Genomic DNA, 22,005 nt, shown 5'->3' on the forward strand with positions numbered 1-22,005 from the left:
AGTCACAGGATAATAGTTCTCAGTCAGTCTATATTGGCAGTGACGTGCCATTTTAAGTATTGAACTTGTGCTTGTCATCAAAGTAGGGGCCACATTTAGTATTGAGAACACATTACATGGTTTGTTTGACTTCCTAATGTTACCTCTTTAACACTTCATGCAAATCAACTGTAGCTGTTTATGAATACAGAAAAATAGAGAGAGATTTAGAGGCTGTTGTTTTTTCCTATATCAACGTAAAACCCCGTTTTGATAGAAAAAAATCAGTTTTTTTAAATGCGGCACTTAATTTGTGGCAATTAACGGCCCTGTTTTCTGACTAAGAAAGTTTTCTGTTTTTAACTTGACATGCTTTTAAAATTGAACACTGTAACAGTATCAGACAAAACAACACCACTTATTTTATATATATTTTTTATCCCCTTCAAGCCTTGCTTATTCTGTTTTCATCTTTGCCAAATGATCACTCAATTTACAGGACAAATTACCTAAACCTAAGGCAATAACGAGCATAGCATTTATCATGTTTTTTAACCCTCGGGTGCTTATTATGACACAAAACATTATGACACAATATGGGGCAGCCGTGGATCAGTGGCAGAGGCGGTCGTCAATCCCAGGCTCTGTTAATCTACATTAGGCTGTCATGTTTTCGAAATAATATTTCATGACATACATATTTGAATATTTCCCCTCACACATACAGAAATGTGACATGATTTATTATTACGGAAAGTTGTCCGTGAGGCTTCCTCCGCCGCTTCACTTGGGTGAAGCTAACAGCTAAACTAGCAGGTCAGTCGGCAGATTTGTTCATTACTTTGCTATCTATGTTACAGCACTCAAAATACCTACACATGCTGTTTTCCAGATGCCTTGGCCGTGATTGTCTGCTCGTCTTCTTATTTTTCTGATGGGCCAAGGGGGCATTCAGCTAACTTAAAAGGTCTGATGGGCTTCTAGGATGTCTATTTTAAACTCAAACAGGATTTTAAGTTGTGACTTTGAAATCTCCCTCCCAAGTTTGAATTGATATCTGAATTTCGGATTAAAAAGTCACAGCCCTACCACACAGTAACCACGAGGAACACAAAGTCATCTGTGGCTTCTTTGACATCATGGATTCACAGACACTATCCCTTACTGCTGTACATATTTAGAGGACATCAATTAAAAACCAGTTTCTACCATGTAAAAAGACAAAAGCTAAGGGATGCCATCCTTCCTTTGGCAACACTGCGAGGGTGGCACGCTCCAGTCATAGATGTATGACAATCGTAGCTTGACTTCCTCTTTGCACAGCCTGCCGTCACGCTGCAGAGTCTGGTGTTTTTCCAACATGTCCTCCAAGCTCTGCTTATGCGTTACCAAATATTTGTTGTTGCAACCACGTGACTTATACTCTGTGTCAAAGCGTGGGTCATGTGTCCGGCGAACGTCAACTGGTGCCAACCAGGCGCCAAGTGACACATCTTCACTCTGCCACGTCTTAAAGTAAGCAGCATTCAGATGTACATAATGTACCAAGTCAGCTGAGAGGACGTAGCCCCCACCCAGTGCGTACGGTAAGTAGTAGTCACAAAGCTCCCAAGCACTTTCCCGCCACTTGCCGGCTGTTTTCACTCGGCCCCTCCCTGAGAAGAAGCCCCAGTACAACTGGCTGGGCTCTTTCCCCTTCAGCTCCTCTTTAAGCAGGTCCAAGCGAGCAAACGTGTCATCGTCTGCTTTAAGAACAAACTTGAATTCCACATTCTGGTCCAGCCAGGAGTACATGTGGATCAGCTTCAGTGTTAAGTTCTCGTACGAATCTCGTAAGTCAGGCAGTAAGAGCAGGTCTTTGTGGCGTCCTTGCTCTGTGTTAAGGTTCTGAAGGTCCTCACTGGGAAGGCCCTGAGTTCCCACCACAAACATGGCCAGAACATCAGAGTCCCGCTTAGCAAGCCAGGTGCTTCGGATGATACTCCTCCGCTCTGTGTACTTAGGTCCAGTTGTGATGAGGACCACAAGGAATGCAGAGTCTTTCACTGTAGAGGGAGGATTATGCTGCTCTGGATGGGATTGCAAAGCGTTGGCACGGGGAGCCTGGCCTGGGGGACCTGGGTGTCCCTGCTTCAAGGTTTCTGAGGTACATTTGGCCAAGAAGACAAGAACTATGGCAAAGCTGCAAACTGTTCCAATAACCAGGGCTGTCTTGTGGCGGCACACGAGACGGAACAGATTCATGTTGCTGTGTCTGGTGTGAAAAAATGAATTTATCAAGTCAGTAAACAATATATATTTCTTACAATTATGCATAGACATTACAGATGTAAACAAATAGGGGTATCAGGAAATGTCAGACTAGTATGACAGTCTAGTTTTTAGTCTTAAGACATGATGATTTTAATCAACTGAAGCAATAAAGCAGGTTAACAACGTAACCTCGCAACAGCAGAAACAACAGTGACACTGTAGCGCCACCTGCTTGCTAAGTTGCATATATATGTGTGTGTGATAAATCCACAAGAACGTGTCAGTTACCTTGAGTAAAAAGAAGCTGTCCGGTGGATAATGCAGGCAGGGCTGGCTGGCCACACACAGCAGCAGCAGCAGCAGCTGTGGAGCTAACGTTAGCTACCAGGATAATAAGAGCCTCAGTTGCTGCTGCGCACTTAGCGAGCTCAATCCACTGACTGTCAACAAACAAAAGCTGCTCATGTTGATCCAAACCACAGATGGAAACAACACAGCTCAAACTACAGGTTACAATGAGCAGTTAAATGTGAGGCTGTAGAAGCTGAGGCAGATTTTTAGCATCTTTCCTAGTATTTTCTTTAGTGACTGGCTCAGTTGTGTGCGCCTGTGACGACGAGGCAGAAACCGGAAGTGACGCTCCTAAGAGAGGCGGGGCTATTTTTATTTGATTTAACTTTTCTTATATACAATAAAACACTTATTAGAGATATAACATTAAAAAAAACTAATCCATAGAGGACAGAACATAACACAAAGGTAAAAACGTAGGGGGGGCTGCAATAATTATTCAATTTATCTATTATCAATCGCACACCAAACCCTTTTGATAATTTACCATTCAATTAAATTCAAACAAGTTTCCCGATGTCCCATCCTATCAAATATGAACATTCCCTGGACTCAATGCTTCATCTGACATATAAAATCATCTAAACCGAGGGGGGCTAAACATCTACAACTCACAATAAAAAGTTATATGGGCACATTTTTAATAAAGATTATGTCAATAATAGAGATTCAAAGTTTATTGTCATAAAATAAAAGTGCCCAATTCAGTTTTTGAAGCTGGGGCTCATGAACCATCCTTTCTGACATGTAAGGCCACAATCGTTCCCTGACACTCTTTGGAAAAGGAAGAGTAAATCCACAGTCTTCCACAGTCTGCAGTCTCACTGTTAGATTTTTACAAATTCTTACAAACTGGACCTTTAATTTAATCCCCCCACACCGCCCAAAAAAAAAAATAATAAAAAAATGTAAATACTTTGAAAATCATTTTCTTCTGCTTTATTCTGTCAAATATAAACATATTTGTACGTAATTATTATTTTACACAATTAAATAATATATTTATGTCGAATAATAATTCAAACATATAAAAAAAATATTACTTTCACTAAGGATTCAATAAACATGCAGGGGGATTTAATTTTGAAATTTTCAACCGGAAACGGCCGACTTTACCCGTTTGCGTTTGGACATTAGCTGAAAAAAATGGTCTCACCTTTGTAAAACCATTGTGTAAATTAAACAGTACTATGTCGTCTGTACATTACATTAGCGTTACTAACGTAAGTAGACCCGGTCATGTATATGCGTAGCTCTGCGTGTTTGTCCGTTTCAGAACAGCTTTGAATCCGTACTTCTCCACCGGGTAGCTCGGCGGCTATTTGACTGACATTAGCGTTGGACCAAGACGAGCAATGACGAGCAGCCGAAATCCTGGGATATGCCCGGCTCTTCTCGCTATCTTTCTCCTCATGTTGAGTTTGCAAGCGGTGTATTCAGGCTCTGACTATGACCCTTATAAAATCCTGGGTGTCAGCAGGGGCGCCGGTCAAGCAGAAATCAAGAGGGCGTACAAGAACCTCGCCAGAGAATGGTGAGTGACTGGCATCAGGCAGTAGCATCACATGCGAAAAGCACTACTAGCAGCTGTCATTTAACTCATATGTTCTTTATTTTGTGTAGGCACCCAGACAAGAATAAGGACCCCAAAGCTGAGGACATGTTCATCAAGATTTCTAAGTCTTATGAGGTGAGTTAAAATTAGTCCCAGCTGATTTAGGTTGCCAGTCCATCACAGGGCCACATAGAGACAAACAAACAACCATTCACACTCACACCTGTGGTCAATTTTGATTGTCTAATTTGTCTAATTTTTGGACTGTGGGAGTTAAAAGAGAACCTGGATTGTCCAACTGGTCGCTTCAAATGTGGCATATGACTTTATGACTTACTAAGGGCACCAGTGTGTGCAGTGCCAACTTTTACATTGTTTAAATAAGAAATGCAAGAGATGTGAGGCAAATTGAGACTAAAAACAGAAGCCTATGCTGTTGCTTCCCATGTCACTCTCTGACTTCTTTCACCTTCTGTACAACTTGGACAACAACGGCCCAGTGCCATCTTACTGCCACCCTTTGTTTTCTCCACAGATTTTGTCAAACGAGGAGCGAAGGTCCAACTTTGACCGCTATGGACAGATGGATGAAAACCAGCCCTTCGGCCAGTCACAGCATCACGGTTTCCGCAGCTTCCACAACAGCTTTTATTTTGATGAGTCTTTTTTCCATTTCCCCAGGTATTCCACCCATGTCACTCAGTCAATCAGGAGAATGATGATGACAAATATGGCAATATGTCGGTTTTAGCTTCTCAGATGGGAGGATTTTCTTGCATTTCAAAATATTGTAAACTGAGACCTTTTTTAAACTTATTTCACACAACCACCAGTGTCAGGTGTGTTGTGACACATCATGTTCTTGTGAATTAGAGTTTTCAGGATTTTCGTCATATCCTGTTACAAACATCCATCCATCTTCATAGATGTAGTAATGACAGTTAGATAATCGAAAGTTACTGTGACCACACTCAACTCCCCCTGGTATTAATATTTTTTTCACGTAATCTTGTCGGGCTTAGTGTGAATAGAGAAAGTGTGTCAACATTAATCTCTATATTATTTGTAACTTGTAAAACAGCACCTGTACCCTTTCCCTTGTATTTCTTATACAAACAAAGTCAAAGTCAAACACGGTGTGTGCATATTGGCATGTTCTTTTGACAAAGATCAGTCAAGTGTGTCATTTATTACCATGGTTATGCAAGTGTCACTTGAATTAATAGAGAGATTTCACGTGTCACTGTTGAAGTGCAAAGACCACAAATTTAAAGCAACAACTGTTTTTTGTTTCTGGTCATCTTCCAGGTCCAGGGACTTTGCAGACAGCAAGTACCTGCTTCACCATGCGCAGTTTAACAGCGACGTCCTTCCAGGCAGCCACAAGAGGCCATACCTAATCAAAGTGACCTCTGAGTGGTGCTTTGCCTGCGTCCACATTGAGCCTGTGTGGAAGGAGACCGTGCAGGAGCTGGAGCCACTGGGTAAGTCTGATGACACCAGACTCCCATCAGTCTACCCCCAGGACAACCTCAGGATTGAGCTTGGTTTTCCTAAAAGCATCCTAACACAAGGCTAATGTTGACTCAGTTAAAGGCCATTAGAACAAATGTATGTTGTGTGTTCAGATGCTTGACAGAGAGCCGGCCATTTCTTTAATTATTCAGTGGTGTTTATTTGTTCCTCTTGGCTCCCTGGTAGCGGTGAGGGACCCATTTAGGCTGATATATCAGTTGACCCTTAAAGTACAATATATCCTGTTTGTAACTGTAAACCATTGCATCTGAGTATGATCCAGAGATAAAGTGTTGAATATGAGTTTAGTAGAATAATCATAGAGTGTAAGAAAATAGTGATACACATAGCATGTCAATCCTTTGAAGCACTGCATTGATATGCCTCTGACTTCTAGAAGCTTTCGGCTATTTGACTCCTTCCACTCCTCACAAGACAAAGAAAAATGTGTCCCACTATATCGCAGTATATCATATTGTTACACATATATCAGGATATGTATCCAAACTTTAAAACAACCCAGATATTCTGCATGTTTGAGAAATGAAAGTTGCTATTAATGTTTCTGGTGACCTGAGGAACAGAGTTCGATCTACTATTTAAATGTATTTGCATCAGATTGAGTTGAGGACTACTACTTGAGCCTAGAACTGGGGCCATAGAAACCTGTAGGAAGCAAGGTTACTTTTATGATTTTTTTTTTTTTTTTACCTGAAAATGTCAAACTTTTATTACACATCACATCAGTAGCAGATCAGCTCTGCAGCCCATCCCCTGTTTGGTCCTTGTAGAAAAAAAAGTTTAGAACCCCTGCGCTAAAATAGCAGTCTATTTCTATTTACACCAGGTGTGGGCATTGGCATTGTGGACCTGGGTTATGAGCGTCGCTTGGCCAACCAGCTGGGCGCTCACCGTGCCCCGTCCATCATTGGGTTGGTGAACGGCAGGGTGACCTTCTTCCATCAAGCTGTGGTACGGGAACACCTGCGGCAGTTCATTGAAGACCTGCTGCCCCACAAACTGGTAGAAAAGGTAACTGAAAGTAACTCAAAACACTGAACTACTCATGAATTGTTTTAGCCCAATAAACCTAGAGAGTGGATTGTCCTTTTTTCATTGATGAATATTAGGTTTGTTTTCCTCTGAAATACCTGAATATTGTGACAGGATTATTTTACATGTACATAGATTTATCCGGGTTGTCACTTCCAAATATCATATTACACAACGTTCTTTCTTAGAAATACTTCCACACGCTGCTTCTCGGATGCTTTGTGTTGTGATTGTCAGCTCAGGAGGATTTTTTTAGCTTGTGTCCTGCTGTTTTACTGCAAAACAACATAACAGTAATTTCCTGTTTTTGTGGTGAACCAAGAGGACCAGCTGTACTTTGAGCACCCTCTTCTGGACCTTGCTGTTATTACACCAGAGGGTTTGATAGTATTTGCATAAAAATGTGACATTACACACGAGTCATTAAGTCTGTGCTTCTTCTCGGTCATTCAGGTCATGATATAAGTGGCCCTTGGCTTGGGTTTTCAAAACCTTCTCATCTGAAAGGCTCCAGAATACATTTCTTGACTATTTGTTTCCTTTATTTCCCCAGATCACAGATAACAACTACCTGGCCTTCCTGGATAACTGGCGTGTGGACAATAAGCCCAGTATTCTCTTGTTTGATCAAGTGCCAGTTGTTCCTCTGCTGTACAAAGTAAGCCATGTATTTTCTCAGCTCGTGCACAAACACACACACACACACACACACACAAACACACAAACACACAAACAAGTTTGTGCAGCTGTCCTTTCAGCAACTCTACATTGACCATTCATTTTGACGGCCTAGCCAAAGCCTTATTGTTGACCATAACCAGTTAATGTCTAACCTTAACCTAACCACATTTAAAATCTTAGTCCTGAACTTAACCACTTCTCAGGCCTGAGATTTTCCCTCATTAGGACCAGGTTTTGGTCTACATTAGGACTACTGGTCCTGACAAGGTCAGTGTTTATGCCAGAAAAGGTACTAAAGAGGTAACAAATATAAGTACACACACAAACACACAGGTGGGTCATAGTCTAACATCAGATGCAGATTTGTTTGCTTTAATAAGTGACCGTACGCTGAGCTGCTTCACTCATAGCTTGAATGTTGTAATGTGGCTGAGTCATGGTTATTAGGGATGGGAATCGGTGTCGGTCAGTATTGGTATCCGATACTGGTCAAATTCACTGGATCGGATATCGGACAGATCTTATATATCGCATGCTTTACTATGCACAGACTGTATAAATCTGAATAAAAATATTTTATTAAAGGCGACATAGACCGGAAGCTCCAATTAACGCTGCGTTTGTGTGTGTGTATCTGCGTCATTACCTTGTTTATGAAACGCTAAAGTTTCAGAACAAACAGTTCAGCCACTGCTGAGAAAATAGTGTTGTATTGTTTTCCTGGGCTCTGCGAAGCGGATTGGCACTTCCTTAATTTGATGTCGTCATCAGAAATCCTCACCACTCCTCTCACCACCGTAGCGCCTCCTGGTGCGGCACTAGTCCGGGCACATCTGGTTGCGTACATTCAACCACAGAAGAAGAAGAACTACTCATGTTGTAGCTGCTGAGATGCAGAGCATCCACCGTGCCAGAGGGGGAGCTGTGTATCTGAGAGCTGGCCTATCTATTACATCACTTCCAGGTACCTGGCCAATCACAGGACAGTAGGAAAGCTCTCGTTGGCTGGCCAATCACAACACAGTCCACGTTCTGGGGGTGTGGTTTTGGTCTGAAACAGCGCGGCTGATGAGAGTGTCAGTGCGGAGATATTTTGATTGGCTTGTTTGCAGCGATTAGGAGGTTTTTAACCATGAAAACAAGTTAATATATGTAAGTAGACCTCCATAACTAACATATGTGTGATACAAGCATTCTATGTCGCCTTTTAATATAAATAATAATTAATATTTTATTAATTCGCTGAGTAATGTTTGGGCTGTTTATGTCTTCTTTTTGGGAGAGCAATATTTGTTAGACATTTGGTGAATTATGCCTTTGAAATGACTCACAAATGTGAGCTTCATAGTTCATAACAAAATGACTATCATAGTAATATCGGTAGATACTCAGTATTGTGGTATCGGTATTGGACACAAAAAATAGTATTGTCGCATCCCTAATGGTTATGAATGCAGTCATTATTTACTATTGTGGAAACTGGAACTGAAGTTTTCTGAAAGTGAGAGAGTAGATAGATGACTGCAACAGTAGCTACAGAGATGTTTGTCTAATTTCTCTTCATAAAAATTTTACATTTCATGATCATAGTAGTCAGGCAGTATAATCTTTTTGAACGTATTGTCAAATTATCAACATAATGTCAGTTAACATTTCACATCCATTTTAACAGTTATACCTTTTTATTGTATATCATTTTGAGTATGAATGAAGGCACATATTGGTTTGCCACATTCTCTCCTTCTTTTACAGTTATTATTTTTGGTCGCTCTAATCTTCACTCCCTCCTCTCCAGTTAACAGCGTTCGCCTTCAAAGACTATGTACGCTTTGGCTACGTGGACCAGGGCGGCACGCACTGCACTCGGCTCCTCAGGCAGTTCAACATAAACACGTATGCACCCACCATGCTGCTGTTTAAGGAGGACACGGAGAAGCCTGTCGACATCATCCAGGTACACGAATTAGGCAATAGCTTCATCTGGTACGACTCATCTTTTCTCTTGCTGATGTTATATTTCTTACACGGTCCCTGATGCACATCAATTTAATAAACCAAAACCAGTTTTCAACAGAACAACTTAAACATTTACTCCAGCTATATATGAACAAGCTGACCAGGTTTGACCTGGTTTGTAGCTTATTTTACCAAATTTCTGCACATTGTCTCCACTTAAAGCCATTCACACTCATTTTTCTTTCTTTCTATTTCTATATAGGCCAGAGGGTTGAAGCGACAGATCATGGATGAGTTTGTCTCCAACAACAAGTTCCTGCAGGTGCCACGGCTCGTCAACCAGCAGCTTTTCGATGAGCTGTGTCCTGTCAAGCAGTTCCACCGACGGAGAAAGTAAGGCTTTATATGAACAAGAATATATTCCTGCACTTGTAGATTTGGTAACTGGACTTTTGTAAAAGACTCAAAGGAAGTGTCAGATCATCCCTAATTAGTTCCCTGCTTTACTCATGGTAACTTAGCGCAGTCCCCGGCTTCTCATGCTCCACACACATGTTCAACTTCACTCCCTTTTTATGCTCAACCACACACTCGGAGCACACTCACAAACAACATAGCCCTTAAAGGAGCCGCAGCAGTAATAGCACACTTTGTGTCTCAGGTGACCTTAACTACCCTCATTCTCACCTTGACTCAGGTGAAACTAATTAAATGAATATGGGTCAGGGAGTGAACAATCTGCATTGTTTAACCTAACGACACAATAGAGCGGTATTCAGCCTACACACGCTAAATATAGAGTTCTTTCAACCAATTTAGTCAGAACTGAGGAAGCCTATTGAATGAGAGGTGAAACATCTTTATCTTATCTAAAACAAGTCCAGTTTCCTAACCTTCACAGACAGAACACAAAACATACTTTTGGTATTATTATTATTATTATTTTCTGTATCTATTTTACATTTAATTTCACAATTTACATATTTGTGAAATTATAATCTTTATTTTGTTCTCAGTATCAAAAGTAATACATTTACCATGTCAAAACTGAACATTGAACATTGTTGCCTACATGTAACAAAGAATTGTATTTGTATAGCATTAAATCTAATTGCATTGAATCAAACCAAATGGAATCAAATGGATCCAAATCGTTCAATAATAATAAGTATTGCTCCTGAGTCATCCTGTGCTCTGCATTATCATGGACTGACTTAAGTGAGTTTATTTGCAGGTACTGTGTGCTGCTGATCACTGGGGACGACGAAGCTTTTCTTCCAGGCAACAAAGCTTTCCTGGATTTTGCCTCTGCGAACAAGAAAGACGTGCTGCGCTTTGCATATGTCTACCAGCGTCAGCAGCAGCCTCTCTGTCAGGCACTGCTCCACAACCAGTTTTCACTGTCACCTCAGGTCAGTGACACACACACACACACACACACACACACACACACACACACACACACACACCGATCGTCCTTGCAAAAAGCCTTATGTAACACTTTTGCAGCAAACTTTTTAAAAGGCAGTTTACCCTCCATACATAAATATCAACGGTACTGTAGAGTTGCACTGTGTGGTCATAGTAAATGAAAAATGGATTAATGTAACTAATGTACTAAATTTTCACTTTAAACATTGATGTTATTATTAATGATTAACCTGGGTTGAGAGACAGATTTTGTACATTCTCTTTTATAATCAAGCAAAATTGGTTTGGAATACTCATTACGACACCAATGACAGGTGGTGATTCTCGAGAGGCGGAGCCAGGCTGGGAAGGTGCTGTACCGCTCAGTGAGTGGTGGCTGGAATGGCAGCGAGGAAGACAAGTACCGCCTCCACGAACAGCTGGAGCTCCTCCAGAAGGACCCCACTTATCTGAGCTCGGACACAACTTTGCCAGAACTCAATAATGAGATGGCTCCCGTAAGTCACAACACACAAACCGTTGGGTTGCTCTTTTTCACTCTCTGTTATAATAGTGTTTCATTTGTTTTTATGTTGTCAGATTTTTATCATTCAGTGGATGAATGCCGCCTCTGATTACATCCTTCAAATATATGATGACCTTCTCTACTCAAACTGGTAAGTCAAGCAGGAAATCTGGTTCTGCATCATGATGTGTAGATACCTAGAGTCAGAATTTACTCTAGTCTTGTTATACCCTTGATGTACCTCCTGTGACGCATTACTCATTGCCTCTTTTGTCTTCTCTCCTTAAGGCGAGAGATGATGCCCATCCTGTCCTTGATCTTCTCAGCTCTTTTCATTCTTTTTGGCACCGTCATCATCCAGGCCTTCAGGTGAGAGGCACAGAGGACATTGTCTGAAACATATGCCGCCACAAAATAACTAACTTCAAAATATGAGTTAGTTGGTTTGTGCTACAATAAAAGAGATTATTTTTTAACATTTGTTTGAATCATTTGTAGTTTCTACACAGTCATTCCGGACTATGACTTCAGCCGAGCCAAAAACTGGTCAGACAGTGTTGCTCTAACAAAATAATGCCAAAATAACTGCTGTGAAATTACACATAATTTGGGGTGGATTTCGATATATCCTCCCTATTCACACCAAGCTCAGTGTTATTAAGTGAATACAATAAGACAATACAAATCGTGCTTAACTTGAAGGAACAGGTGGAGTCAGCATCTAATGATGGGCTGTTGGTCATAGTCATTTATGTAATAAAATAAATTCCTGTGTGCAACCATAAATGAAGTAAAGAGCAGAGATGCTTGGCTTAAGAGCTTTAACTTTACGATTTCACCACTTCAGGTCAGACCTGTTTTTACTAAAGATTTAATTTGTTCATAAACGATCCTGACTATGTGTGTTTGCTTATTTGAATATTTTACTAGCACATCATCAACAACACACACTCCAATTTCCTCCAGCAAAATTCCATCTCTAGTACAAGTTTGAAAAGTATTAACAACATGCAAATAAAGTGCATGATATTATGCAAAATAGGTCTCCATGATGACGATTTCCTCTCTGTGGTGTATTTTCAGTGAGCCTGCTGAGAACAAACCCCGGAAACCAAAGCCACAGGAGCAACAGCAGACTGAGGACGAAGCATCAAGTAGAGCGAACACCTCAAGGTAATGTAGTGAAGTGTAATGTAGATGAAGCAAACACCTGCTGGATGAGAAGATTCACAACCGTGGTTCAAATTACGGGGAGCTACATTGACCTGTTGAGGGGGAGCTCTGATGCATTGTCCATTTTGTGTCATAGGTTACAAACTGATTTTCTGTACAATTAGAATCAGGAATAAACCTAATAGTAAAATATGTCTATATGCAGTTACGCTATCGTCATTGCAATTCTTGCTATAGATTGTGCACAAATCACTTGATTTCAATCATGAGGCTAATATTTGGCCGATTATACCTCACCTATTCATTTTTATTTGTTTGAACCACTTTAAATATGTTAGTACGACCCATAAAATGCTCAATTGCACTTGTCAGATTTTGCCTCAAAATCTCTTGATTTCATGCCATTGGTCGCTGCTCCCTCACCATTAACATTACGCTAAAATAAAATGCCTGGCTAGAACCCTGTTATATACGTACCAATTGCTGAACATTTATCGATGTCTCTTATAATGCTATTCCTGCATTTTAATGTTACGTTCCCTCGTTAGGGTGCCTGCCTGCTTGTACCTCACCTATTCATTTTTATTTGTTTGAACCACTTTAAATATGTCAGTACGACCCATAAAATCCCGCTTCCCTGCAGTCGTCCTCCTAAGAAGGACTTTGTGGAGGTGACAGAGCTGACGGACATCACGTACATCAGCAATCTGGTCAAACTGAGGCCTGGACATATCAACGTAGTACTGGTGCTCACCAACGCCTCCAAGAACGCCCTGCTCAGGAAATTTGCCAAGGAGGTTTTCTCTTTCTCTGGGTAAGTCTCAGCTTTCAGTATGGTGGAGCTTTTTACACACATGTTTATGAATGTTTTATTTTATTGTTAATTATTTGAACACTTGTTTCTTGTTTGTGGTTTCAAGCAGACCCTCTCAATAGGACATCTTTGCGCTCCCTGTATTAAAAACATGTATAAATAGTCATACTACATTTTGTTGGAAACACAACATGGTAATATTATGGTAGTAGTTTCATAATAGAGAGGTTATATAAAGGCATTATTAACTGTTCCATTGGTCAATTGATCCATAAAATGTCAATGATGTTTTTGTTATGTGGAGCAAAAAAATATTCACTTTTAAGAAAGGTGATAAATCTAACAGCTTGTATCGACGATAAAAAAAGCACTCAAACTAAATAAATAATAGATGAATTGTCAAAGCTAAAATGGTAATTCCATCGTACTTATAGAATAGTTTAAAATGTACATATTAAGTAAAATATTACAATATAGTTAGTCATTTATTAAATAGTTGCTTCTGCACTATCAGTATGTTGATGGTTGAATAAGGAAGATGAAGTTGAAGCAGCCTGATGAATATCAGTATTTCCTGCATTGATTTTTGATCGTATCAGACTTATTGTTTCAAATTTTGATTTTAAAATTAATAATTATTCAGCCCTGTGATCACCATGAACTTTAATATTAAATCTCACCTTTTTCTTTCTGATAACTTGGCTCCCATGTTACTTGAAGCTTTTTCGCAAGTAATTTTTTGTTGCATTTATTAATCCTAAACTGCTGTGCTGCTACAGGACACAGACCCTCCACTTCTCTTTCCTCAATGCGGACAAACACCGCCACTGGATGCCGTCACTCCGTCACTCAACCTCAGACGCTTCAGAGAGCAGCGGCCATTCAGATGAAGACGAGGAGCCTTCAGATTACACAGGATACGTTCTGGCCCTGAACGGCTACAAGAAGTACTTTTGCCTCTTTAGGCCCATCTTCACTGGCGACGATCCCAATGAGTCTTCATCGGAGACCTCATACTCCGCAGACAGTAGGAGAAAGTCCCGGTCCAGATCCAGGTCCAGCTCCAGCTCTAGCTCCCGCTCTCGATCCCGGTCCCATTCCAGGGAAGAAGGGTCTGGTTCCAAGAGAGGCTCCAACAGAGCCACCACCTTAGAAGTGCACCATAAGCTTGACAGACTGGGACTGTGGATGGAAAGGCTCATGGAGGGAACCCTGCCGAGATTACACGTCACTGCTTGGCCTTCACTTGAAGAAACCACTACCAACCCCTCCAGAGACAGCTGAGGTCAAAGTAAAACTGGTACAAACGGTAGCACATACACTTGACTTGTCTCCTGATTAAGAAAAGGGTTTTCTAATTATTATTTAATTTCTTTCTTGCATCATAAAGTTGCTGCTCTGAGTCTTTGTGACCAGTTTGCTGAAGGTTTTATTTCACCTGCTGTAGCGTGGAGCAGTTCTCAGTCAGAAGCTTAGAGTAGTGTAAACAACAAGCATTTCAAATTAACCTGTTTGCAGCATTACAGATCCACTGTGTAAGGTTTAGTGACCTCTAATGGTCAGAATGCAGATTGTAACAGAGATCACGCACGACAGGAACTGACCAATCTTTATAAATCACGGCAGCAAATGGTTGATAATCTTTTTTTTGGGCTCATAAAATTAGCTGATTTTCTTTTTTTCCTCCATCTGATAAAATATATCTGTTTAATTATAACTAATTATACAAAAAATTACTTCACTTTAGTTTCCAGTTATTGAACATCACTAATGTTCTGTATCTCCAGTTGCAATGCATGAAACAGGTCATTAAAAAAACCTAAAAACATTAACATTTTGGATAAAAAAAATTATGTTAAAGCAGAATTTATCAAGTTTCTGAGAACAAAAAAAATTTAACATATATAGGTTAATAAATTATAATTTGCCAAATATCAGCCCCTCTTTTGCATACCAGAAAGCATGTTGACTGTCTTCTTTGTTCACATAGTCAGTTTCTGCTTTTAAAAACATGCATGTTTGTCCAATCAGATTGCAACCACTGTAAAGCAAGGCCCTCGCTTAACTTACAATTGAATGCTTATTTTAAGACTTGTGAAGCCAACAATTTTTACTTGAAAGAGATAATACAGTTATATAAACATATCTATGAATAGTTTATTTAATGTCTGCAATTAAATTCGCCTGAATGCTACACACTTGACCTTTTAAAGCATCAGACAGACTCATGTAGATGCAAAGGCAAAGTCTGAGCTGCATGACACCACCTGTGTGGCTTCTTTACAGAGACCGAAGGAGCAAAAAAGGGAAACTCAGTTTAGAGAAAACATCATACAAAAGAGCCAGAGCACCAACACACACACACACAGATGTGTGTTGTTAGGTTATAGTTCCAATTAATTTTCCTCTCCACGTCAATTTTCATTCGTTGACCTTTTGTTTGGTGAAAGATCTGACGTAATCTTCTTGGTTCCACGTATGAACGCTCATTTCACAGCAGTAACTCGACTTGTTCACGTTCACCCGTGTTTGTAGAGAAGGATTGAAGACTGGAGCTGGTCCTGGTATTTTTCTGCTCACACCAGGTTGCTCAGCCATGTCTTGCTGCTGTTTTGTTTTTCTGGGATTTGACATTAACTTTTTGGTGTTGAAATCTGCCCTCTTGTCTTTGAAGTTAATGTTGATTTGGACATGTTTTTTTTTTTTTTTTACGTCTTGTCCATGAGGGAGAAGAAAAATAAATTCTACTTATTATCCCCTGCCCTTTTTAGATCAATGCCCTTATACCATTGTAAATGTTAATGCATGTAATACGTAGACCTAAAATCACTGATAAACACTTAGTGAATGTTTCACCTCCTCTCCAACTGAATGATTTGCAGCTCAAGAAATAGTTCCTCGGTACACTGTAACTCAAAGTAATGTTTTTTTTTTTTTGTTATGACCTTACTGTAAGAAATTAATTATAACTTATTAAAAGAAACTCCTTTTAAAACGTTTATTTATTAAAATATGTGGATGACTTTCATATTTGTCATTTTCCTTCTTGCTTTATCTTATAAATATTTTTTATCTACAATAGAACAACACTCAAAATGTCAATGTAGGTAAATACATGATTAGCAATTAATGAATCCGTTCATTGTCAAGCTACTGTATATGTAGAGTAAAATTTAAATACATGTTTAGCATTAGCACCTACAAATAAAAGAACAAATGTTTACCATAAATATAACTGCCACCTCAAGGTCGTGCATTAAATGCAGGACATATCAGGACTGTTTAAGCACCATTGTGCCTTTTCTTTTTTGTGTGAGAATGTACAGGCTTAGTACTCATTAGGAATGTCAAACACTTTCTTCATGGACAGGTCCTCGGGGCCAAAGGAGAGTGGTAGCAGCTCGTCCACAGTCATCTTCACGCACGAGCCGTTGGGCTTCGACAGGTACACGTCCCAGGTTGATCCAAACTGTAGTGGTGAGAGGAAAAAAGATGAGTCACAAAGTCTGCCAACAGCGCCTTTTAGAAGAGCTTGCATGTTGTGAGTGATGCTGCTATGCTTTACTGTCTTTAAGGGCTGAACTGTTTGGAGAAAATGTGATTTTTGTGAACGGAATATCTCCAACGTTAATTATCCAAACAACGTCAAGGTCAGTACTGCACACACCGGTGTCGTTTGTCAGTCATCTGCCAAGTTTAAAGCCTGTCCAGCGAAGTTCCCCTAGCAACATTCCCATGCTGCACACATAAAGTGATTTGTTTTATATCAAGACGGACTAAGGCCATGGTTCTCAAACAGTGGTACACAGGCTTCCTCTGGTGCTACTTAGAGGAAAATCAGACATACTGTTCAACTGTATATACCAGGGTGTGTGAGCGGGCGGAGCTGAGGAATGTTTACCAGAGTGCATAGGAAAATGAAATAAACAAAATAATAAGTAGAGTCACCTTATCTCTTGCTCCATCTTAATCTAATGTCGCTCTTCCAGTGTGTGAAGTATATGTGAGGAAGAGGAGGATGATGAGAGAGCAAATGATCTTATTGGGAATAAATCTGCCTCGTGTGAAAAGTTAGTAGCTGATTTTGCTCGACCTATTTACACCACTGTATTTTATAACATTGGCGATAATTTAGTTATTTCAAGAGCTCAGTATTTTCACCGGTGGTACTTGGCATAAAACGTTTGAGAACCACTGGACTAAGGCAACAGTAACATTGTGACAGTAAAGCAAACGGTGTGACTGAAAACACAAAGAAGTGCCCATGAAAAGTTTCCGCTCAAAAAACCTGGTTATTTCTTTTTCCCACAGCCTCTTGTGTCTGAGTTTTTGTATTTGTCACCTCATCAGGACATTTTCTTGTCAGGACCAGTAGTCCTCATGGAGACCATAACCTGGTCCTAATGAGACAAAACTTTTAATTTTGAGGAAGTGGATAATTTTTATGGCTACGGTTTGAATTGTGGTTAGTTTAAGGTTCAGCTTTGGACAGTTTAGGATTTCCAAATGAAAATAATAGCTGCACAAAGCTGCAGCAGAGGGCGTGTCTTCTTCACTGCGGAGTCTCTGTCACTCACTGCAAAAGTCCATGTCTGTTTTTACTTTCAGCAGCTGTTAGTTGAACTTTAGACTGCAACCGCTGACAATCTATTGGAAAAATTGTGTTTTTGAGACAAGCCGGCAGTGTTTTGACAACAGAAGTTACCTAACTCTAGTTACTGTGCAACATCACTGACATAAAACTAGTTGTTCATTAAACCAAAGGTGAGTGGAGAGAATACCTCTCTCATGAACTGCCGGCACCCACCACAGGGGGAGATGAACTGGTCGTCCAGGTCACTGCAAAGAGCAAAGCACAGGCTTCGTGATTTCAAATCTTGCGATGCAAACCTAGTGAAAATGTCCTCAAGCAAACGTCCAGAACATTCTATTGTCTAATCAGAGTCAGCTGGTTATGTGCATCAGCTGGTAGTCAGCAAGTGATTTTCAATTTAAAGGAAGTAATAAACAAATGCTCAATCTCTGTATTACAGTACAATTAGAAAGTACAGGAAATATGAATGCAGTATAAAAATAACACTATTATCAGAAAAAAATGCTTTGACAGTTCCAAGTTCCAAATATTCTGTGTGATCTTCCATTAAACGTTTGAACAAAAGCAGGAACCTGTCTCTCTTAAACCCAAATAGAGTGAAACCCTGATAATGGTAATTGGTAAAACCCGTGTTTGTTCCATTTCACGTCCAAAACATCTGCTGTGAAATAGTTAGGCGATGTTGATTCAAGACATGCTGGGGCATTGGAAGCTTATTATGTAAGAACAACTTGACAGATAACAAATAATAACAAACAAATAATCGTTTTGCAACAACAAAGCTAGTTTGTTTTTGTGTATTTTTGCTCAGTACTGTAATTTAACATTTTTATGGCTTATTTCTTTGTTAATTTTATCACTGAACCAGGTTATACATTTAAAAAAAAAAAATTCTCATGTCAAGTGAAAAATAACACAACATAAACAAATTTAAAAGTAAAGGACTTAAGATCCATATTTAAAAATTAACTTTAAGATAAAAAGTTGTACATTAATTAGGTAAATTGACTCCCACCCCCCCCTTTTTGCTCACTAAAAACTCTTGGTTAGGATAGAATAGAATGACTATATTGTCATAAAAAAGGATATTGAATGTGTGTTAAAAGTAAAGTATATTTAAAACAGATTAAAAATGACATAGTGCATGTTATTGCATTTAGGGTTCTGTAAGTGGCTGTAGAGCTAGGGACAGTAGTTCAGTTCATAGATGGCTCATGAAAAGGGTGGATTATTAAAACATTGAGCAGTGTACTTTTTTCAAAACACGCCTTGTGAACTTATACTTTATTCTGAATGTTTCTCTTATTCTTCCTCCTCGTCCCTCACTAGAGGATTAATATATATTCCGGGCAAACAAAGATTATTATTAATATATAAATCATCAATGTCGCTGTGTTCATTTGAGTACATTTTTCTAATGCTCATTTAAATGCAGACTGTTGCTTCCTGCTTGTGTCGACATAGAACGTCATTACTCACTTACAAATTTCATCAACTCGTTCACCTTATTTTTGCCTGTGGCTACACAGCAATGTGGGAAGTTTGACTCACAGTTACGATCAGTGCACTGAGTCATGATTTGGTAACAGATGAGGGAAAACACACACGCAACACCCGAGCTGACAGTTAGTCGAGAGTGAAGGGTACCTGGCGATTGCGATAGCCTTGAAAGTCCTGTAGCCTTCTGACACCGCCTTGGATAGTGCGTTCCTCTCAGCACACACCCCCAGGTTGTAACATGCGTTCTCCACATTGCAACCTGTCAGGTACATCAATAATCAAACATGCTCTTGTGTCGTCACATTTGGCAGAACCGTAAAGATAAAACCTGAAGTTGAAATAATAATAATACTAATAAATAAAAAGAATCCCAGTCAAAGGCACAGCCAATGTTTACCTCTCCTACTCTAGTTAAATAGTTGCTTAGTGGGCCTTTGCACTCACAGGTGTTTACCTGCCATTTGGCCCTCAGACATTTATGGACACATGTTTGCATAGTCCATGACACGGATAGGACAATTCGATCTGTGCAGTAAACAGTTTCACATTCCAGTCAGTCTGTGGAGAGACAAGTCTAGAACATAAGCATCACACTAGGTCACAGGTTATCATGATTGCTTATGTACTCTTATCAAACATGTTCATACATGTTCATTCAGAACAACACACTTGATTTTTGATCTGATGATGACTGGCAGTATATTATATATACTGGAACAATTAATCGATTACTCAATCGTCAAATATTTCGATGATAGACTAATCAGTTTGAGTGTTTTTATAAGAAAACTTGGTTACTACGAAAACTACTGCTTTAGCTCGATTAAACTCACAATGGCTAGCCTGGAATATGTTTGCATCCATGGTATTTACTGACAAATTAAGTCAACTCTGGATGACATCACTCCCAGTTCCGAAACTCCGACTTCCGATTTAAATGGAACACAGCATTTGACGGACTGGGTTGTGTTGGAGTTCTGTAGCCTCAGGAGGTGGCAGTAAAACGGTTTCCTGAGTTGCTGCAGCTGGTCACCATCCAGCCTGTAAACCCTGACATGTGAGGGTCCGTGAATTATTGTGATATCAATGAGTCAAAAATTGTAAATTCTGTAGCTGTATTTTATGGGAACCCTTGAAACATTACACCGTTCAAGTAAAGGGGATCAAAGTAAACTGTAAAACGACACCTGTACTCCAAAGCAAAATAATCAAGCAACAAATCAATTGCAAAGTATTTTTACTGTTGGAGGGGAGAGGGATTCCAAGTGGTGAAATAAATTCGATTGTGTCACTTCTTCCACGTAAGAGCAGCAGGAACTGAATTGACTCAGACACAAGTTACGTAATACTGTATGCAAACAACCCAGAACTTGACACTTACATTTAAACATTTCATAGGAATAATTAGAAGCGGTTTGGTATAACTTAATATATTAGTATTAGTATATATAAACTATAGTATATTATAGTATTAACACATTTCAAATATAGAATTAGATATCAACCGAGAGGCTGAGTTTCAAATGTACTGTACCTGTAAACATATGGTTGTCGTGGGTGAGGAGAGCAGCCCCCACTCTGAATTTGCTGTACGGACAGTAGGCCTGTTCCTTTGCCTCCTGTGAGAGGTGGATCAGCTTCTTGATTGTTTCTGGGGACAAGTGTCTGGAGCCCGGGTCTTTAAAATGCGTCACTCGGCTGTTGACGTTCACTTTGTCCATTCTTGCTTTAAGGCTGTTTTTCAGGCAGTGAATGAGTCAGTTGTTGCTCAGCTTTAGATGTGAATGGGACAGAGGGAGGAGCCAGCGGGTGCAGTCACAACCAATCACACACGAGGAGGGTAACACTATGTCAGGAGGCAATGGCACTACTTGCTGTGTTGATGCAATTACCTGTGTGTACTGATGCAGTAATAACAGTGAAGGTGTGTTTTGATAGGGTTGTATGTCTGAGGTAACTCGTTTTCCTGCATGCTTGAGGAGTGCCTTATCTGTTGTGTTGTAGTATTTGCCGAACACTGACACATCAAAGCATCAAAGGCTATCTCGTATATGGTCCCCACATCCGGAGCTTCAAGTTTGAGAAAAAATGACCTTTGTAAAGAATTATGAGTTAAAACTGAAAGTTTCTCTCCAGTAGTCTTTTCAAAGATTTTTAGACGTGTCTAAAAATATGGTACTCTCGCACGTCAGGATCTTGTAGTATCCCACTTCACCATTGGGTGGCGGTACAAGTCTGGACACAGGGCATAGGACGCATTGCTACCAAAGAAGAAGAGGATAAACGCTTGGGTCCACATGAGCGGAGATCTGTGTTGAGCAACCATGGCAACGATAAGGACGCCAGCAGAGGGAGAGCTGTTGTACTGCAGTGCCATTATGTATGTTATTTTAAAAAATAAAATAAACTGAAAATTGAATGCATTAAACATGGCATCAAAAAACAAACAAAAAACACTTTGTTATAGTGACTTAGCAACATTTAAGTTTCTGAGGACAAAAGTGCATTATTTTTAGTAGTATTGGCCCAATTAATTGACCCAACCAATGAATCAGTCTATCTCTACCTCATGAGTGCTGGTGGTAAGGACTCATAAGGTGTGTGACCATGTGTATCTATGCATGCATGTGTGTAGATGGGGCTAG

The 22,005-nt window shown here is 39.9% G+C and overlaps 3 protein-coding genes across 4 annotated transcripts; 1 reads left to right on the forward strand and 2 right to left on the reverse strand.

The window, feature by feature from the left end:
• Window positions 1-231: 231 nt before the first annotated feature.
• On the reverse strand, window positions 232-2,848 carry b3galt6 (UDP-Gal:betaGal beta 1,3-galactosyltransferase polypeptide 6). The gene is made up of 2 exons (XM_044023034.1): window positions 2,521-2,848; window positions 232-2,233 (listed from the first exon to the last, which is right to left on the reverse strand). Exon 2 carries the CDS (start codon window positions 2,221-2,223, stop codon window positions 1,207-1,209), a length of 1,017 nt encoding a protein of 338 aa, XP_043878969.1. The 5' UTR covers window positions 2,224-2,233; window positions 2,521-2,848; the 3' UTR covers window positions 232-1,206.
• Window positions 2,849-3,694: 846 nt separating this feature from the next.
• dnajc16l (DnaJ (Hsp40) homolog, subfamily C, member 16 like) lies at window positions 3,695-16,294 on the forward strand. Of its 2 annotated transcripts, none has more exons than XM_044024168.1 (15): window positions 3,695-4,117; window positions 4,207-4,273; window positions 4,674-4,819; window positions 5,447-5,622; window positions 6,501-6,685; window positions 7,260-7,364; window positions 9,183-9,341; window positions 9,606-9,736; window positions 10,578-10,755; window positions 11,089-11,271; window positions 11,354-11,430; window positions 11,568-11,648; window positions 12,363-12,452; window positions 13,066-13,266; window positions 14,046-16,294. In XM_044024168.1, the coding sequence occupies exons 1-15, from the start codon at window positions 3,939-3,941 to the stop codon at window positions 14,548-14,550; spliced, it is 2,463 nt and encodes an 820-aa protein (XP_043880103.1). In that variant the 5' UTR covers window positions 3,695-3,938; the 3' UTR covers window positions 14,551-16,294. The 2 variants fall into 2 exon arrangements, with proteins under 2 accessions (XP_043880103.1, XP_043880104.1); XM_044024169.1 differs by having other exon boundaries at window positions 13,096-13,266.
• A 248-nt stretch (window positions 16,295-16,542) lies between these two features.
• cdab (cytidine deaminase b) lies at window positions 16,543-21,130 on the reverse strand. Its single transcript, XM_044024170.1, has 4 exons — window positions 20,895-21,130; window positions 19,508-19,619; window positions 18,048-18,105; window positions 16,543-16,735 (listed from the first exon to the last, which is right to left on the reverse strand). Exons 1-4 carry the CDS (start codon window positions 21,079-21,081, stop codon window positions 16,595-16,597), a joined length of 498 nt encoding a protein of 165 aa, XP_043880105.1. The 5' UTR covers window positions 21,082-21,130; the 3' UTR covers window positions 16,543-16,594.
• Between the last annotated feature and the right edge of the window lie 875 nt (window positions 21,131-22,005).

The sequence above is a fragment of the Solea senegalensis genome, linkage group LG4, assembly GCF_019176455.1.
Source record: "Solea senegalensis isolate Sse05_10M linkage group LG4, IFAPA_SoseM_1, whole genome shotgun sequence".
NCBI classification, from domain to species: Eukaryota; Metazoa; Chordata; class Actinopteri; order Pleuronectiformes; family Soleidae; genus Solea; species Solea senegalensis.